The following is a 14,203-nucleotide window of genomic DNA, read 5'->3' as shown; positions in this document are numbered from 1 at the left end:
TCGGAGAGGTGGGGGCCGAGCTGCTGAATGCGGGTGCAGAGTACAGCGAGACCAGGTGTGGCACGCCCCTCTGCCCCGCCCCCTCAGGTGTGTGCCTGCCAGAAGCTGGATAAGAAGAGGATGAAGCATCGGAAGGGCAAGGCCCACAGCCAATCCGTGGTGAGTGTCTGTGGGCGGGTCCCTCTGACCCCGCCCCCACCTGACACCACGTCTGCTGCGCAGGTGAGCCTGGCCTACGACTGGAGAACGGAGACGCTCTGTGTCTGGTGCTGACCAGGGGGGGTCTTCTGGGCCGGGGGGGTCCTGTGGGTCGGGGAGGTCATCTGGGTCAGGGGGGTCCTCCTCCTGTGAAGTCCCAATAAATGGAGCTCAGTTAGCATTATTAGCATTATTAGCATTAGCACCGTCTGCTGCTGCTGTTCTCTTCTTCTTGGAGATGGACGGAGGTCCCATCGGTCCCTCCTGTGATGGGGGGTCCGTTCACACCTCTGAGGTGGATTAGAACCAGAGAACGGAGTCCCTTCAGAGAGGCTGCTGATTGGACGACGCTCCAGCCGTCAGGTTCCTGGAGACAGGTGCAGCTCTGTCCACGGTGTGGGGGGGTGGCGATTAGCTCCGGGCCGGTGTGGGTTTAGCATTAGCGTTAGCTGCAGGCCGACGTGTTCCCATTAGCGGGGGGGCCTCAGGGACGGCAGGTCACAGGTTAAGGTGACGGCCGTTTGTCTCCTGTCGTCTCCATCAGTTCCTGTTTTCTCTCACGCACCAATCAGATGGCCTGTTGCTCTCCTGGCTGGTTTCCATGCCAACACTCGTGTGAACCGTTGCCCCCCAGCTCACGCGTGACGCTGTGCAGGAGGACTTTCCCTCCAGAGCGGCGCCATTCTGTCGGATGGAGTTAGCCTGGCTGTGAGAACACGCCGCGCAACGCTAGCTAAACAGGTGAGCGGGCCTCAGACAGGTGTGAACCCTCCAGGGCAGCGAGCCCACCGCTGACTGGGTGTGAACAGTCTCCACATCACACTTTGATGTTAGATTTACTTCCTCATTGTTTGGGCCCGTAAGCCACCCCCAGCTGACATCATTAGCCCCTCCCACTGGAACAGGGCTGATCAATAATCAATGAAGAGCAGCGTCTGGGCGTCGTTCACACCTCTGGACTCTACGTGGTTCTGACGATGAGGAAGGACTGAGGTCAAAGGTCGAGCTGTAGTGTGTCATCAGTGCCGAGTCATGGGGGGCTATGGGGGGGGGCGTTTACCTTCAAGTGTTTGGGCTGAGGGGCCGTGAAGCGACGGTGAGTCACTCAGGGTCTCATCACTCATGTTCCCTAGTGTGTGTGTGTGTGTGTGTGTGTGTGTGTGTGTGTGTGTGTGTGTGTGTGTGTGTGTGTGTGTGTGTGTGTGTGTGTGTGTGTGGGCCTGGGCACTGGATGTTATCTGACTCAGTGTTGGGGTGTGAAACATGCTCGTCGTGTCCGCCGGCCAACCTTGACAACATGGCCATCTGAGCAGTGAGGTGTGTGTGTGTGTGTGTGTGTGTGTGTGTGTGTGTGTGTGTGTGTGTGTGTGTGTGTGTGTGTGTGTGTGTGTGTGTGTGTGTGTGTGTGTGTGTCCTTGTGGTGCTCTTCTCTTATAAAGGGTGGTGCGGCAGGCTGCAGACAGACCCCCCAGCAGTGGATCCTGATCGTGTCTCCTGATCTCCTGATGCTTCCTGCGACCTTCAAGCTGTGCGCTGGGATCTCCTACCGGCACCTGAGGAACATGACAGGTGAGTCCAGAGCCCCCCCTCACACCCACACCGTGTGCTGTGGAGGAACTGACGCAGAACGTCTGCCCCCCAGGTCTGAGGAGGAACGCCATGGTGGCCCTGCACCACGAGCTGCGGCGGCTGGCGGGCCCCGGCCCCGGCCCCGGCAGCTGGATGGGGCAGGTCCGGCGCCGCAGCTCCCTGCTCAGTGAGTCCCCCACCAATGAGATGACGTCTGCTCCCCGACGCCAGGACGCTCACTTCCTGTCTGTCTCCAGGCTCCCGGGTGGAGGAGGGGCGGGGCTACAGCAAGGAGGAGCTGTCCTACGTGAAGCAGGGGGAGGACGCGCTGCAGACCGCCATCAGCATCCTGAGCGAGCAGGGGGGGTGGAGCCTCGAGACGGAGGCAGTGAGTACGGCTAAAGCTAGGCTAACGCTAGGCGAACGTTCATCTGTTAGTACAGAGACAGCTAATGGCTATGCTAACGTTTGGCGGTGAGTATAGAGACAGACTAACAGTCTAGACCGGGGGGGTCAAATTCATAACGGCTGTCCTCAAAGGGCCAGATGTAGTTAATAAGTGTAACTAAATGTAACTCAGTGTAATGTAACTAAATGTAACTACTCCTTAATGTAACTAATAAATGTAACTAAATGTAACTCAGTGTAATGTAACTAAATGTAACTACTCCTTAATGTAACTAATAAATGTAACTAAATGTAACTCAGTGTAATGTAACTAAATGTAACTACTCCTTAATGTAACTAATAAATGTAACTAAATGTAACTCAGTGTAATGTAACTAAATGTAACTACTCCTTAATGTAACTAATAAATGTAACTAAATGTAACTCAGTGTAATGTAACTAAATGTAACTACTCCTTAATGTTCTAACATAAATCCTTTTAATTTGTCAGGTTATTAAACCCACAGAACTCCATCAATCAAGGATCAAACTATCAATCAATAAAGAAAAATAACACCAGACACAAGTTAGGACGTTAACTTTGTTCACTACGTTTAGTCAGAGTTAAGATGGGCTGAACTACTGCATTGTGGGAAATGTAGTTTTTGGTCAAACCACCTATTTGACCCATTTATTTTAAGACACTCTGACCTCTTATTCTCTCCACATGAAATGATGTGGGGGGGGGGGCACATTTGGCCTTAGGTCTGACGCGTGTGTCCTAGGCTAATGTTTGTCAGTGAGTATAGAACCAGGCTAGCAGGCTAGGCTAACGTCTGGCTGCTGTCTGCTCAGCTGAACCTTTAGAGGCGGTCTTATGCTGTGGGGGCGGGGTTCCGCTGTGGGGGCGGAGACACTGCGCGCACGGTTAATGTGTCTCTCTCAGGCGAACGGCGACCGCGTCCTGAGCAAAACACTGCCGGGCGTGGGGAAGGTGTTCCGGCTGGAGGTGGAGCTGGAGCAGCGCCCCGCCCACCTGTACCAGGAGCTGGTGGGGAACATGGAGCGCATGGGGGAGTGGAACCCCCGCGTCAAGCAGGTCAAGGTAAGCGAGGGGGGGTTCGGGCGTGACGCCCGTTCCCTCCCTGGAGCTGACATCCCCCCCGTGCCACAGATCCTCCAGAAGGTGGGCCGGGACACACTGGTGACCCACGAGGTGTCGGGGGACACCCCCGGGAACCTGGTGGGGCCCCGAGACTTCGTCAGCGTCCGCTGCGCCAAACGCCGCGGCTCCACCTGCTTCCTGGCTGGGACGTCCACTCAGCACCCCCAGATGCCAGTGCAGAGGGGCGTAGTCAGGTGAGTCACTGGCGGGGCGGAGCCTCAGGCTGCGTGTGCTTTGTGCTGATTGGTCCTTCCTGTCCAGGGCGGAGAACGGCCCCACCTGCATCGTCATGAGGCCCTGCAGCCACGACCCCAACAAGACCCACTTCACCTGGCTGCTCAACGTGGACCTGAAGGTGCGTAGCCACTGGGGGGCGGTGCACAGAGGGGCTGTGACATCACTTCCTGTTGCTGCAGCGGCGTTAACCCTTCGTGTCCTGCAGGGCTGGATCCCCAAGTCCGTCATCAACCAGGTGCTGTCCCAGACGCAGGTGGACTTCGCCAACCACCTGAGGCAGAGGATGGCGGAGCCGGGCAGCGGGGGGGCTCTGCAGGCCTGCTGACACAGGCCCGGTGGCAGTGTGTCCCCCCCACCAGCAGCCGTCACCACGGGAGTCCCGATCACGTGACCACCTGTGTGTTTCCTGTTGTCCTCGCCGTGGTGACATTTAGCATCTTGTTTGTTTGTGACACGTGACACACCCACCCACCTAGGAGGCGTGGCCACACGCCACTCAGCCCCCCCCCCCCCCCCCCGTTTGCTGTCAAACTGCACTTTAACGATTCTAGAGGTTATTTATTGGTTCATGGATCACACTGCAACGCCTAATCAATAAACCAGTGAACCACAGCGGCTCTGGTGTCATCACTGCTGGGGGGCCCCCGGGGGCCGGGGGCAACAAATACACGCCCCCTCCATACAGCACAGATGAAAGTGCAGTCCTCTCAGACGAATGGTCAACAGGTAGTACAACAGGCAGTACAACAGGTAGTACAACGGGCAGTACAACAGGTAGTACAACGGGCAGTACAACAGGTAGTACAACGGGCAGTACAACAGGTAGTACAACGGGCAGTACAACAGGTAGTACAACAGGTAGTACAACAGGTAGTACAACAGGTAGTACAACAGGTAGTACAACAGGTAGTACAACACAAGTATAAGATGAAACACAAACGGACGGTAAACATCTCTACACAATATCAATCAATCACACAACTCTATCAATCAACCAATCAATCAGCTCAGAGAACCTCTTCCTGCTTCAGGTGATCAGCCAATCAGGCACCGGCAGCACCGTTCCAATGGCAGGTCACGCTGAAGCTCCTCCCCAACAGGAAGTCCTGCTCTCCTCTTCTTTGCTGCTGTGCTGTGAAGCCACACTGCGTGGTAAACAAGGCTGGGGGGTCACGGGTTCCCACCCCCCCGACGGGACGACGTCACAGGTTGTGTAGCGGTTGTGTCTGAGCCCTGAGACGCCCCAGCCTTCATTTAATGTTTGTTCATCCTTGACTGGAGCTGGACATCAGCCGGTTTAATGTGCCAAGGCCCCCACAGACAGTCCAGGGGGGGCTGGGATCCAGTCCCCACGCCGTTCACACCTCCGTTCACAGCAGAGGTCCAGAGACGTCTGGTGAACTGCTAACCCTAACCCGAACAAGGACTAAATAACTAACATTACATTACTACAACCCCCTCCTTTATATTTGAATAAGCTCACTTGAAGTCTCGTGCTGTCACTAGCTCCACCCACTACCTGTCAATCAAGCGCCCAACCAATCACGGCCATCTGCCAGCAGGAATCAGGTGACCAACATAGGGTAAGACATCTGCTCTGTCAGGAGCAGAAACACCTGTGATGGACTCCAGGTAACACCATCTAGAGTCAGAACTGTTAACAATGTTCATGTTCAGAGCAGAGGGTCCAAACAGAACCACACACAGAACAACCATTAGTGAGTGAAACTAGCTGCTAGCACCAACAGTCTGTCCAGATATGGTTTCTGTTTGGAATGAGACAATCCATGTAGTACCCACAATGCACTGGGGGGCTGACAGAACGCTCTTTAGTAACTCCATACAGTTGTGTTCATGTAGTCACTAACAGAACCATCACTTCTCTAACATTTCTTTAACACCTGCTCTTTGGACAGGAGCCTTTTCCTTTAGCGTGAGCTCCTTTAGCGTTAGCTCCTTTAGCGTTAGCTCCTTTAGCGTGAGCTCCTTTAGCGTTAGCTCCTTTAGCGTTAGCTCCTTTAGCGTTAGCTCCTCTCCCAGTCTCACCAGTAGTTAGCTTTCTTTCTCCAGTTAGCCTGCTAGCATTCATCTACGGCTTCACAATGCCCGCCCAGCGCCATCTGTGATTGGCCGACACAAAGTCGATACGTCACCATGGTGATGTTTGATTACATTGGCTTGGTTTATAAACCAATACATTTGTTTTCTACTACAACTATAACACTACTATACTACTATTATACTACTACTGTAATACTACTATTACTGCTACTACTATACAACTATAATACTACTATAATACCATACTACTAGTATACTACTATAACACTACTACTATTAGTACTAATACCACTGGTGAATTCCCAGTTTGGGATCAATAAAGTTTATTTATTGACTGAAACAATTTTTCATCATTTTCTGTCCCGGATGATGTTTGTTGTCCCTGACAACCTTCTTAAACTGAACTCCAGCGGAGCAGCTCTGAGCCCACAGACACATGACGTAATGAAACTGCGCGGGGAGCCCAGAAACCACATTTCCCATGATGCATCTGGGCTGACTGCGCTGGACGGGGGAAGGGAGCTGAGATTGGAGGAGACGCTCAGGTACTTTTAACGCTTCTTCCTACAGAACCGGAGGACGAACCGAGCGGGTCCGGTTCGCGGCGGGTCCAGAGCCGCCGGTGACCGGGGGGGTCGACCGGGAGCGGTCGGACCCGGACTCCGTCCCGCTCCGGTGCGGCTCGGCTAGCGCTAGCCCGTTAGCCGGACGGGGGCGGGTTACCGGACCGGAAGCTGTCCGTGTTGGCGGGGGTTTGCACCGGTTTGCGTTAACGGACGGAGGCGCCGCGTCTCCCGCTGGGGGGGGGGCCTGAATCTGTGCTTCCATTCCACACAGATGACGTCATGACACGAGTGACATGACGTAACTGAGTTACAATGTCGTGACGTCACGGCACTGCGTTGGTTAGCAGCTGAGGGTCCAGACCGACCCGGGGTCAGAATCTGAGGTCAGACGGTTCTGTTGGGGCTCATTTCAGGACAGGAAGTCCATCCCTGGCCCCGCCCATTGACCCTGACCCCGCCTCCCATTGGGCGTGGTGTGCTGTTCCGTGTGAGGCTGCAGATGTGACCCGGCTGCGGTTCTGGTGCCTGGCGGTGATGAAGGGTCTGGTCCCGGGACGGCATCGCCCGGTGGGGCGGGGGAGCGACGCCATCGGCCCCGCCCACCCGTGAGGGAGGAGGAGCCTCGCACACGATGGAAGGAGACGCCACCGGGGCGTCCTGTGCTCAGGTAACACCTCTGTCCTTCCTGTGTGTAGCGTTAGCATGACGGCGCTAACCGGCTCTATAGTGTGTCCCCGGTGCAGCACGGCCTCATGGGAACAGGCGTGTTGACAGGAAGTACCCCAGGGCCTCATTAGTGGACAGGAAGTTCCCCAGAGCGTCTCTGATGAGGCCTCTGATGCGTCTCTGCGCCCCCCCCTCCCCCCGTTAGGGCATGAATGGTTCATCCAATGAATGCAACCCGTTAGACAATGTCCCCAGTGGACACACCCACCGCCAGCCCTACCCCCTGACCCCTGACCCTACCCCCTGAACCCTACCCCCTGACCTTACCCCCTACCCCCTGACCCCAGGTGGGGTCGCCTGTTGACCTGGTGCGTTTCTCCTCAGGTGATGAACGGACTGACGGGTCGTCTCGTTGACCGGACCAATGGCGGCGCGCCGCTCACCTTCCTGCCGGTAATGACCTCTGACCTCTAACGTGTCACTGCTGACGGTCCCACATCGTTTTAACCCTTCGCCTGACCGTGTCTAGATTGCAGCGCTGAAGCAGAACGGACTCCTGCAGACGCTGATGGCTGGGGGGGACACGCCCACACCCACAGGTAACACAGGTAACATCACACACTTGTCTGACATCATCCCTCAGGGGGGGTGAGGAGCCTGGATACCAGCTGTACCTGAGCAAGTGCTGCAGGGAATGCCCCCCAGGAGTCCAGACGGGATTCTGAGGAGTCTGATGGAGTCCAGAGACCCCGCCCCCACCTGGCTGGGTGTCGGCTTGTGGGCCACGCCCCCTTCACTGCTTTGTTTCTGTTGCAGAGGAAGACGAGGAGCTGGAGAAGGCCCGGCAGGAGTGGGAGGCTCTGGAGAACGCCCACCCAGGTGAGTGCAACAGGAAGTGTTACAACAGGAAGTGTTTCAGTGCGACAGGAAGTGTCTCATCAAAAACGGGAAGTGTCTCAGCGAAAACAGGAAGTGTTATAACTACAAGTGTCTCAGTGCAACAGGAAGTGTCTCAGGGAAAACAGGAAGTCTTACAACAGGAAGTGTTTCGGTGCAACAGGAAGTGTTATAACAGGAAGTGTCTCAGTGTAACAGGAAGTGTCTCAGGGAAAACGGGAAGTGTTACAACAGGAAGTGTTTCAGTGCAACAGAAAGTGTTTCAGTGCAACAGGAAGTGTCTCAGCGAAAACAGGAAGTGTTATAACAGGAAGTGTCTCAGTTCAACAGGAAGCGTCTCAGGGAAAACAGGAAGTGTTACAACAGGAAGTTTTTCAGCGCAACAGGAAGTGTCTCAGCAAAACCAGGAAGTGTTTCGGCGCAACAGGAAGTGTTTCAGCGAAAACAGGAAGTGTTTCAGCGCAACAGGAGGTGTTTCAGCGAAAACAGGAAGTGTCTCAACAAAAACAGGAAGTGTCTCAGTGCAACATGAAGTGTCTCAGCCGAAACAGGAAGTGTTATAACAGGAGGTGTTTCAGCACAACAGGAAGTAAATGTTTCAGTGCAACAGGAAGTGTTCCAGCACCAGGTTTGTCTGGAGAATAAACCATGTGACTGACCCCCCAGCTCTGACCGAGGACGCGAGCCCCACCCCCGTCATCTCCTTCAATGAAGCGCTGCAGTTCTTCCAGACCTCGGACCTGGGGGGCCTGCTGGTGAGGGGCCAGAGGCAGTGGTGCTTTGTTTGAGTCCCACCCTGTCCCAGTTGGCTGTTAGTCTCACCTGAACTCTGCCCCCCCCCTCAGAAGAACATCCAGCCCACCGTTCGCAGGACAGGTCTGGCCGCCGTTACACGCTTCCTGTTCGGGCCCCCCCGGCTGCAAAGGGAGCTGCTGGAGGAGAGGGACCTGGTGTTCGCCATCGCCCAGTGTGAGTACAGGTGTGTGTGATCATCAGTGTGGGGGGGGCCTCCATCAACCGAGTGTGTGTGTGTGTGTGTGTGTGTGTGTGTGTGTGTGTAGGCCAGGTGGACAATAGCCAGGCAGTCCACATGCGGGTCCTGCAGACCGTCTACAAGAGGCTGGTGGGCAGCAAGCTGGACTGTCCTCGCTACGGGGGGCACTGGGAGAGCATCGGCTTCCAGGGTGAGGCGGGTGCAGGTGTCCTGGGCCGGTACCGGGTCACCGGTACCGGTTGTCCTGGAAACCAGATGTTCAGCCTGAGTGAAGCGGGTCGGTTCTGATCCACAGGGATGGACCCGGCCACCGACCTGCGTGGGACCGGGTTCCTGGGACTGATGCATCCTCTCTACTTTGTGATGGACCCAGAGACCCTCCCATTGGCTCGAGACATCTACAAGTTATCACAGCACCCTACACAGGTATGACCACACCTACACAGGTAGGACCACACCTACACAGGTAGGACCACACCTACACAGGTAGGACCACACCTACACAGGTATGACCACACCTACACAGGTAGGACCACACCTACACAGGTAGGACCACACCTACACAGGTATGACCACACCTACACAGGTAGGACCACACCTACACAGGTAGGACCACACCTACACAGGTAGGACCACACCTACACAGGTATGACCACACCTACATAGGTATGACCACACCTACACAGGTATGACCACACCTACATAGGTATGACCACACCTACACAGGTATGACCACACCTACACAGGTATGACCACGTCCTACACAGGTAGGACCACGTCCTACGCAGGTAAATGTCCTACCTTTTGGAACTGGTTCATGTTGAACCTGGGATTCAGAGATCAGGTTAGACTAATCCTTCAGAAAGACATGGTTGCTTTAGGCTGACCCTGACCTCTGACCTGTGTTTTCCTTCCTCTGGAAGTGTTTCCTGTGGACTTGAACTTCCTGTCTCATCCTCTCTGATCCAGAACTTTCCATTCAGCGTGATGTCCATCAACATGACCCGCATCGCCCTGCAGGTTCTCAGAGAGGAGGCCCTGTCCAAGTGAGTCCTCACTGTGTGTGTGTGTGTGTGTGTGTGTGTGTGTGTGTGTGTGTGTGTGTGTGTGTGTGTGTTCATACCCCCTCCTGTGTGTGGTCAGGGAGTGTAACCGCCGTCAGCAGGTGGTGGGGGTGCTGAACGACTTCTACGTGGCCACCTACCTGCACCTGTACCAGCTGTGGAGGAACCAGCAGAAGACCATCAACGACTCCGGCTTCGTGCTGAAAGGTGAAGCAGAGCTGAGCTCCCATTGGTCCGTCGTGACACGCCTTCTAACTGACACTGACTCACTACCTCTTCAGTACGTTGTTGAGCTAAAATAATTCACATCATCAGCTCAGATAATTCCTTGGTGTGGTGATGATGATGATGGTGATGACAAGGTGGTGATGATGATGATGGTGGTGATGATGGTGATGGTGATGACAAGGTGGTGATGATGATGATGGTGATGACAAGGTGGTGATGATGATGATGGTGATGACAAGGTGGTGATGATGGTGATGGTGATGACAAAGTGGTGATGATGGTGATGGTGATGACAAGGTGGTGATGATGGTGATGACAAGGTGGTGATGATGATGGTTCCTGTGGTCTCTGTTCTCTAACCTCTCAGAAGTGGAGCTGTTTGCCAAGAAGAATCCCAAGCAGATGCTGCGCCGCCTGGAGGTCTTCCTGAAGGAGAGGCGGGCAGGCAGGATCCCTCGTGGGACCTCGCCGGACCCTCAGGCCCAGCACCCCTCCCCCACACTGGCAGAGCAAGGGGGCGGAGCCCTGATGGAACAGGGAGGCAAAGTGAAGGAGATGCACTTCACAGGAGTGTGTGATCTACCGCTAGACATGGAAGGAGAAGCCAGGCTCATCTGAGCCGGACTGACTGAAGCCAGGCTCATCTGAGCCGGACTGAGTGAAGCCAGGCTCATCTGAGCCGGACTGAGTGAAGCCAGGCTCATCTGAGCCGGACTGAGTGAAGCCAGGCTCATCTGAGCCGGACTGTGAGTGATGGAACAGTGGTGTTTGTGAATAGATCAGAGTAGAACCCCCCAGGTCTTGATCTGGGACCCGTATCTGAACAATTCTCCTCCCACCCGCTGGGGGGCTGCACTTTGATTAGCTTAGACCTCGGGGGTCTCAGAGTTCTATGATTTTTTAAATTAATGATTAATTAATTTTTTTAAACAGCTGATGCAGGTCAGAAACACAATGTCACTCCAACAGGATGAAGGTCAAAGGTCGCACCTCTCTGGGTTTAGGAGCCAATCATCAGCTGCTTGAACTCTACCGGGTAGAAGAACGACGAGCTGACCCCAGGATGTTAGCGTAGCATAGGGGGGGGGCAGCTCATTACAGCATTGTCTGGATCAGTACATATATGTTTCTAACACACACCCGTTGCCCACACTGGGGGCTTGGTTCAGGCGTGACGGGTGATGTGGTTTCCTCTCAGCAGAGGTCAAATGCCATCGACCTCGTGTACGATGATATATATACTGTATATATATCTACTTATATATAGTTATACATATAGTTCTGGTTCTGGAACTGGTTCCAAGTTCTGGTTCTGGACCTGGTTCTGGGTTTGGATCTGGATCTGGTTCCAGGTTCTGGACCTGGTTCCAGGTTCTGGTTCTGGAACTGGTTCCACTGAGTATGCATCAGGTTTCTCCTGTAAAGCGTGGTGGCCCCGCCTCCTCGCCCCTCGGCATTCTGGTCCGTGTAATGAGTGTGGAGGTGCTGATTGTTAGTGTGACTGTCAGGGCATTAAACCCAAACATGCTTACCTCAAGACACGCCCCTCACCTCTGTGATTGGACGTTACGAAGTGCCGTTCTGCTTCAAACACTGACAGGTGTTTAGACCCGCCCCCCAGACGGGTTTAGATCCTCCCCTGTCACGCCCGTCGGTTTCATCAGAAACAGAACGCCGACCGGTGAAATGACAAGCCCAGAGGAACCACGCCCACATGCCTGTCAGCGTGTCACGGACGGGTGCCGCCTCCTGATGATGTCATCCTGTGCTGTGGTGGCCCACCTGGCGTCACAGGTGGGTGGAGTCATCATGTGTGGGAGGGGCTGGCTGGATGGTGGCGCATGAGGCTCCAAATGGAACCCATGACTGTAGCGAACGTGACCCCAGGTAATGACGACCTGAGGGCCCGAGGCCCCGCCTCCGACCAGGACCCGCCTTCAGCAGGGGCCAATCATGTTCTGATCCGGTTCTGGTTTCTGGATCGGTGGTGGGACCAGAACCAGGTGGAGGAAGAAAGGTGTGACACCTAGGGGGGCGTGAACCTCCACACGTCACTCGGCTGCATCTGAAAGTGTGACGGTTGCCATGGTTACCACAGAGACGCTGATTGTAGGTGTTTCATACTGACGTGTCTGCTGCTGTTCTGTCAGCTGTAGGGAGGGTAAAGAAAGGCTGTTTAGACTGGTGTGACTCTACTGACTGTTTTACTGACTGACCGTCTCTCCTTCTCCTTCAGGCTTCTCCCTTCAGGGTCTCCACAGCCAATCAGAGTCCTCCATCTAACCCTGTCTTCTCATCCTCTTCTCTCACACCAACTACCTTCATGTCCTCTTTCACTACATCCATAAACCTCCTCTTTGGTCTTCCTCTAGGCCTCCTGCCTGGCAGTTCAGAACTCAGCATCCTTCTACCAATATATTCACTATCTCTCCTCTGGACATGTCCAAACCATCTCAGTCTGGCCTCTCTGACTTTATCTCCAGAACCTCTAACATGTGCTGTCCCTCTGATGGACTCATTCCTGATCCTATCCATCCTGGTCACTCCCAGAGAGAACCTCAGCATCTTCATCTCTGCTACCTCCAGCTCTGTCTCCTGTCTTTTCCTCAGGGACACTGTCTCTAGACCAAACAACATCGCTGGTCTCACCACAGTTTTGTACACCTTTCCTTTCATTTTAGCTGAAACTCTTCTATCACACATCACACCTGACACTTTCCTCCACCCGTTCCATCCTGCCTGGACACGCTTCTTCACCTCTTTTCCACACTCTCCATTGCTCTGGACTGTTGACCCTAAGTACCTCAAATCCTCCACCTTCTTGATCTCTTCTCCCTGTAACCTATACACACACACACAAAGACATCTACTGATCCAGACTGTCTAATACCTATAGGGAGGTTATTCCACAAGAAAGGGGCCCGACAGGAGAAGGCCCTCTGGTCAGCTGACTTCTTTTTGACTCTAGGAACACACAAGAGACCTGTATTCTGAGGCGCCCTGTAGGTCAACAGCGCCGATGGCGGTCGTTGTTAACCCGGGCCTCGACCGATCCGGTATGGAAGTCATAAGTTTGATTCGCATCTTTGATTTAGCAAAAGTTTTACGCCGGCTGCCCTTCCTGACACAACCCTCTGTATTTATCCGGGCTTGGGACCGGCACAATAAGACACTGGCTTGTGTCTTCTTGTGGCTACATTTACTGACTGACTGTCTACTGACTGTTTTTACTGCCTTTTTACTGCCTGTCTACTGTCTGTTTTACTGACTGACTACTGACTGTTTTTACTACGTTTTTACTGACTACTGACTGTTTTTACTGACTTTTTACTGACTGACTGTTTTTACTGACTGTCTACTGACTGTTTTTACTGACTTTTTACTGACTGTTTTTACTGAATGACTGTCTACTGACTGTTTTTACTGCCTTTTTACTGCCTGTCTACTGTCTGTTTTACTGACTGACTACTGACTGTTTTTACTACGTTTTTACTGACTACTGACTGTTTTTACTGCCTTTTTACTGACTGTCTACTGACTGTTTTTACTGCCTTTTTAGTGACTGTCTACTGTCTGTTTTACTGACTGACTGTCTACTGACTGTTTTTACTGATTGTTTTTACTGACTGACTGTCTACTGTCTGTTTTACTGACTGACTGTTTTTACTGACTGTTTTTACTGACTGGACTCTCCTACTAATTGAAAGAACTATTTATTTTCAGGATTATTTCATCCTGGGGGGTTTCAGTGGGGGGTTTCAGGTTTTTGGGTTTGGGGAGTCTTCCTGTCTTGTGGTCCATCAGTTAGGTCCCACATTTAGCCACTAGAGGGCGTCCATGAACGGCACTTTACATTGGGGGGGTCACAAGAACCGGTCCAGCAGCAGATCAGCTGACGTCTCCAGACCTTCAAACCAGTGAACCGGTTCTGCTGCCCTCTGGTCAAAGGTCGAGGGGGGGTCCTCTGCTGCTCCATCACCGGGGTTCGGGTCATGAGGGGTGGGGTCACAAGGGGTCGGGTCATTCTGTGACGTCCCTGTTGGGGGAACTCCAGGAGGTCCTCTGAAGGTTCTGGTTCAACGTCTGGGGCTCGTCAGACGGTCCAGAGGAACCTGCTGAGTCAGCACACAGGTGTGTGTGTGTGTGTGTGTGTGTATAGGTGTGTGTGTGT

General features: G+C 53.7%; 2 protein-coding genes across 7 annotated transcripts; both read left to right on the top strand.

Annotated features, from left to right (window-relative positions):
* Positions 1 to 1,385: 1,385 nt before the first annotated feature.
* Positions 1,386 to 4,058, top strand: star (steroidogenic acute regulatory protein). 3 transcript variants are annotated; one of them, XM_068310638.1, is made up of 7 exons: positions 1,392 to 1,767; positions 1,841 to 1,954; positions 2,025 to 2,155; positions 3,101 to 3,259; positions 3,329 to 3,513; positions 3,581 to 3,674; positions 3,762 to 4,027. In XM_068310638.1, exons 1-7 carry the CDS (start codon positions 1,704 to 1,706, stop codon positions 3,879 to 3,881), a joined length of 867 nt encoding a protein of 288 aa, XP_068166739.1. In that variant the 5' UTR covers positions 1,392 to 1,703; the 3' UTR covers positions 3,882 to 4,027. The 3 variants fall into 3 exon arrangements, with proteins under 3 accessions (XP_068166737.1, XP_068166738.1, XP_068166739.1); XM_068310636.1 differs by having other exon boundaries at positions 1,386 to 1,954; positions 3,762 to 4,058; XM_068310637.1 differs by having other exon boundaries at positions 1,388 to 1,767; positions 1,841 to 2,155; positions 3,762 to 4,058.
* A 2,044-nt stretch (positions 4,059 to 6,102) lies between these two features.
* Positions 6,103 to 13,328, top strand: elmod3 (ELMO/CED-12 domain containing 3). Of its 4 annotated transcripts, none has more exons than XM_068310645.1 (12): positions 6,103 to 6,162; positions 6,597 to 6,850; positions 7,234 to 7,302; positions 7,379 to 7,457; positions 7,666 to 7,728; positions 8,413 to 8,501; positions 8,592 to 8,715; positions 8,808 to 8,930; positions 9,036 to 9,166; positions 9,710 to 9,786; positions 9,884 to 10,084; positions 10,400 to 13,328. In XM_068310645.1, the coding sequence occupies exons 2-12, from the start codon at positions 6,815 to 6,817 to the stop codon at positions 10,608 to 10,610; spliced, it is 1,203 nt and encodes a 400-aa protein (XP_068166746.1). In that variant the 5' UTR covers positions 6,103 to 6,162; positions 6,597 to 6,814; the 3' UTR covers positions 10,611 to 13,328. The 4 variants fall into 4 exon arrangements, with proteins under 4 accessions (XP_068166746.1, XP_068166747.1, XP_068166749.1 ...); XM_068310646.1 differs by having other exon boundaries at positions 7,379 to 7,448; positions 10,400 to 13,327; XM_068310648.1 differs by having other exon boundaries at positions 7,379 to 7,448; positions 9,884 to 10,011; positions 10,400 to 13,324.
* The last annotated feature ends 875 nt before the right edge of the window (positions 13,329 to 14,203 follow it).

This window comes from Antennarius striatus, chromosome 3 (genome assembly GCF_040054535.1).
Source record: "Antennarius striatus isolate MH-2024 chromosome 3, ASM4005453v1, whole genome shotgun sequence".
Lineage (NCBI taxonomy): Eukaryota > Metazoa > Chordata > Actinopteri > Lophiiformes > Antennariidae > Antennarius > Antennarius striatus.
The sequence above is the reverse complement of the archived record's forward strand: the minus strand, read 5'-3'. Positions and strand labels throughout refer to the sequence as shown.

Bases quoted from the DNA above. Each gene is read 5' to 3' on its own strand.
- elmod3 (XM_068310645.1), top strand. From the start codon at position 6,815: ATGGAAGGAGACGCCACCGGGGCGTCCTGTGCTCAG. The intron at 7,729-8,412 runs GTGAGTGCAACA...CTGACCCCCCAG, and splicing joins TCTGGAGAACGCCCACCCAG to CTCTGACCGAGGACGCGAGC. The intron at 10,085-10,399 runs GTACGTTGTTGA...CTAACCTCTCAG, and splicing joins ACTGACTCACTACCTCTTCA to AAGTGGAGCTGTTTGCCAAG.
- star (XM_068310636.1), top strand. From the start codon at position 1,704: ATGCTTCCTGCGACCTTCAAGCTGTGCGCTGGGATCTCCTACCGGCAC. The intron at 2,156-3,100 runs GTGAGTACGGCT...TGTCTCTCTCAG, and splicing joins GGAGCCTCGAGACGGAGGCA to GCGAACGGCGACCGCGTCCT. The intron at 3,260-3,328 runs GTAAGCGAGGGG...CCCGTGCCACAG, and splicing joins CCCGCGTCAAGCAGGTCAAG to ATCCTCCAGAAGGTGGGCCG.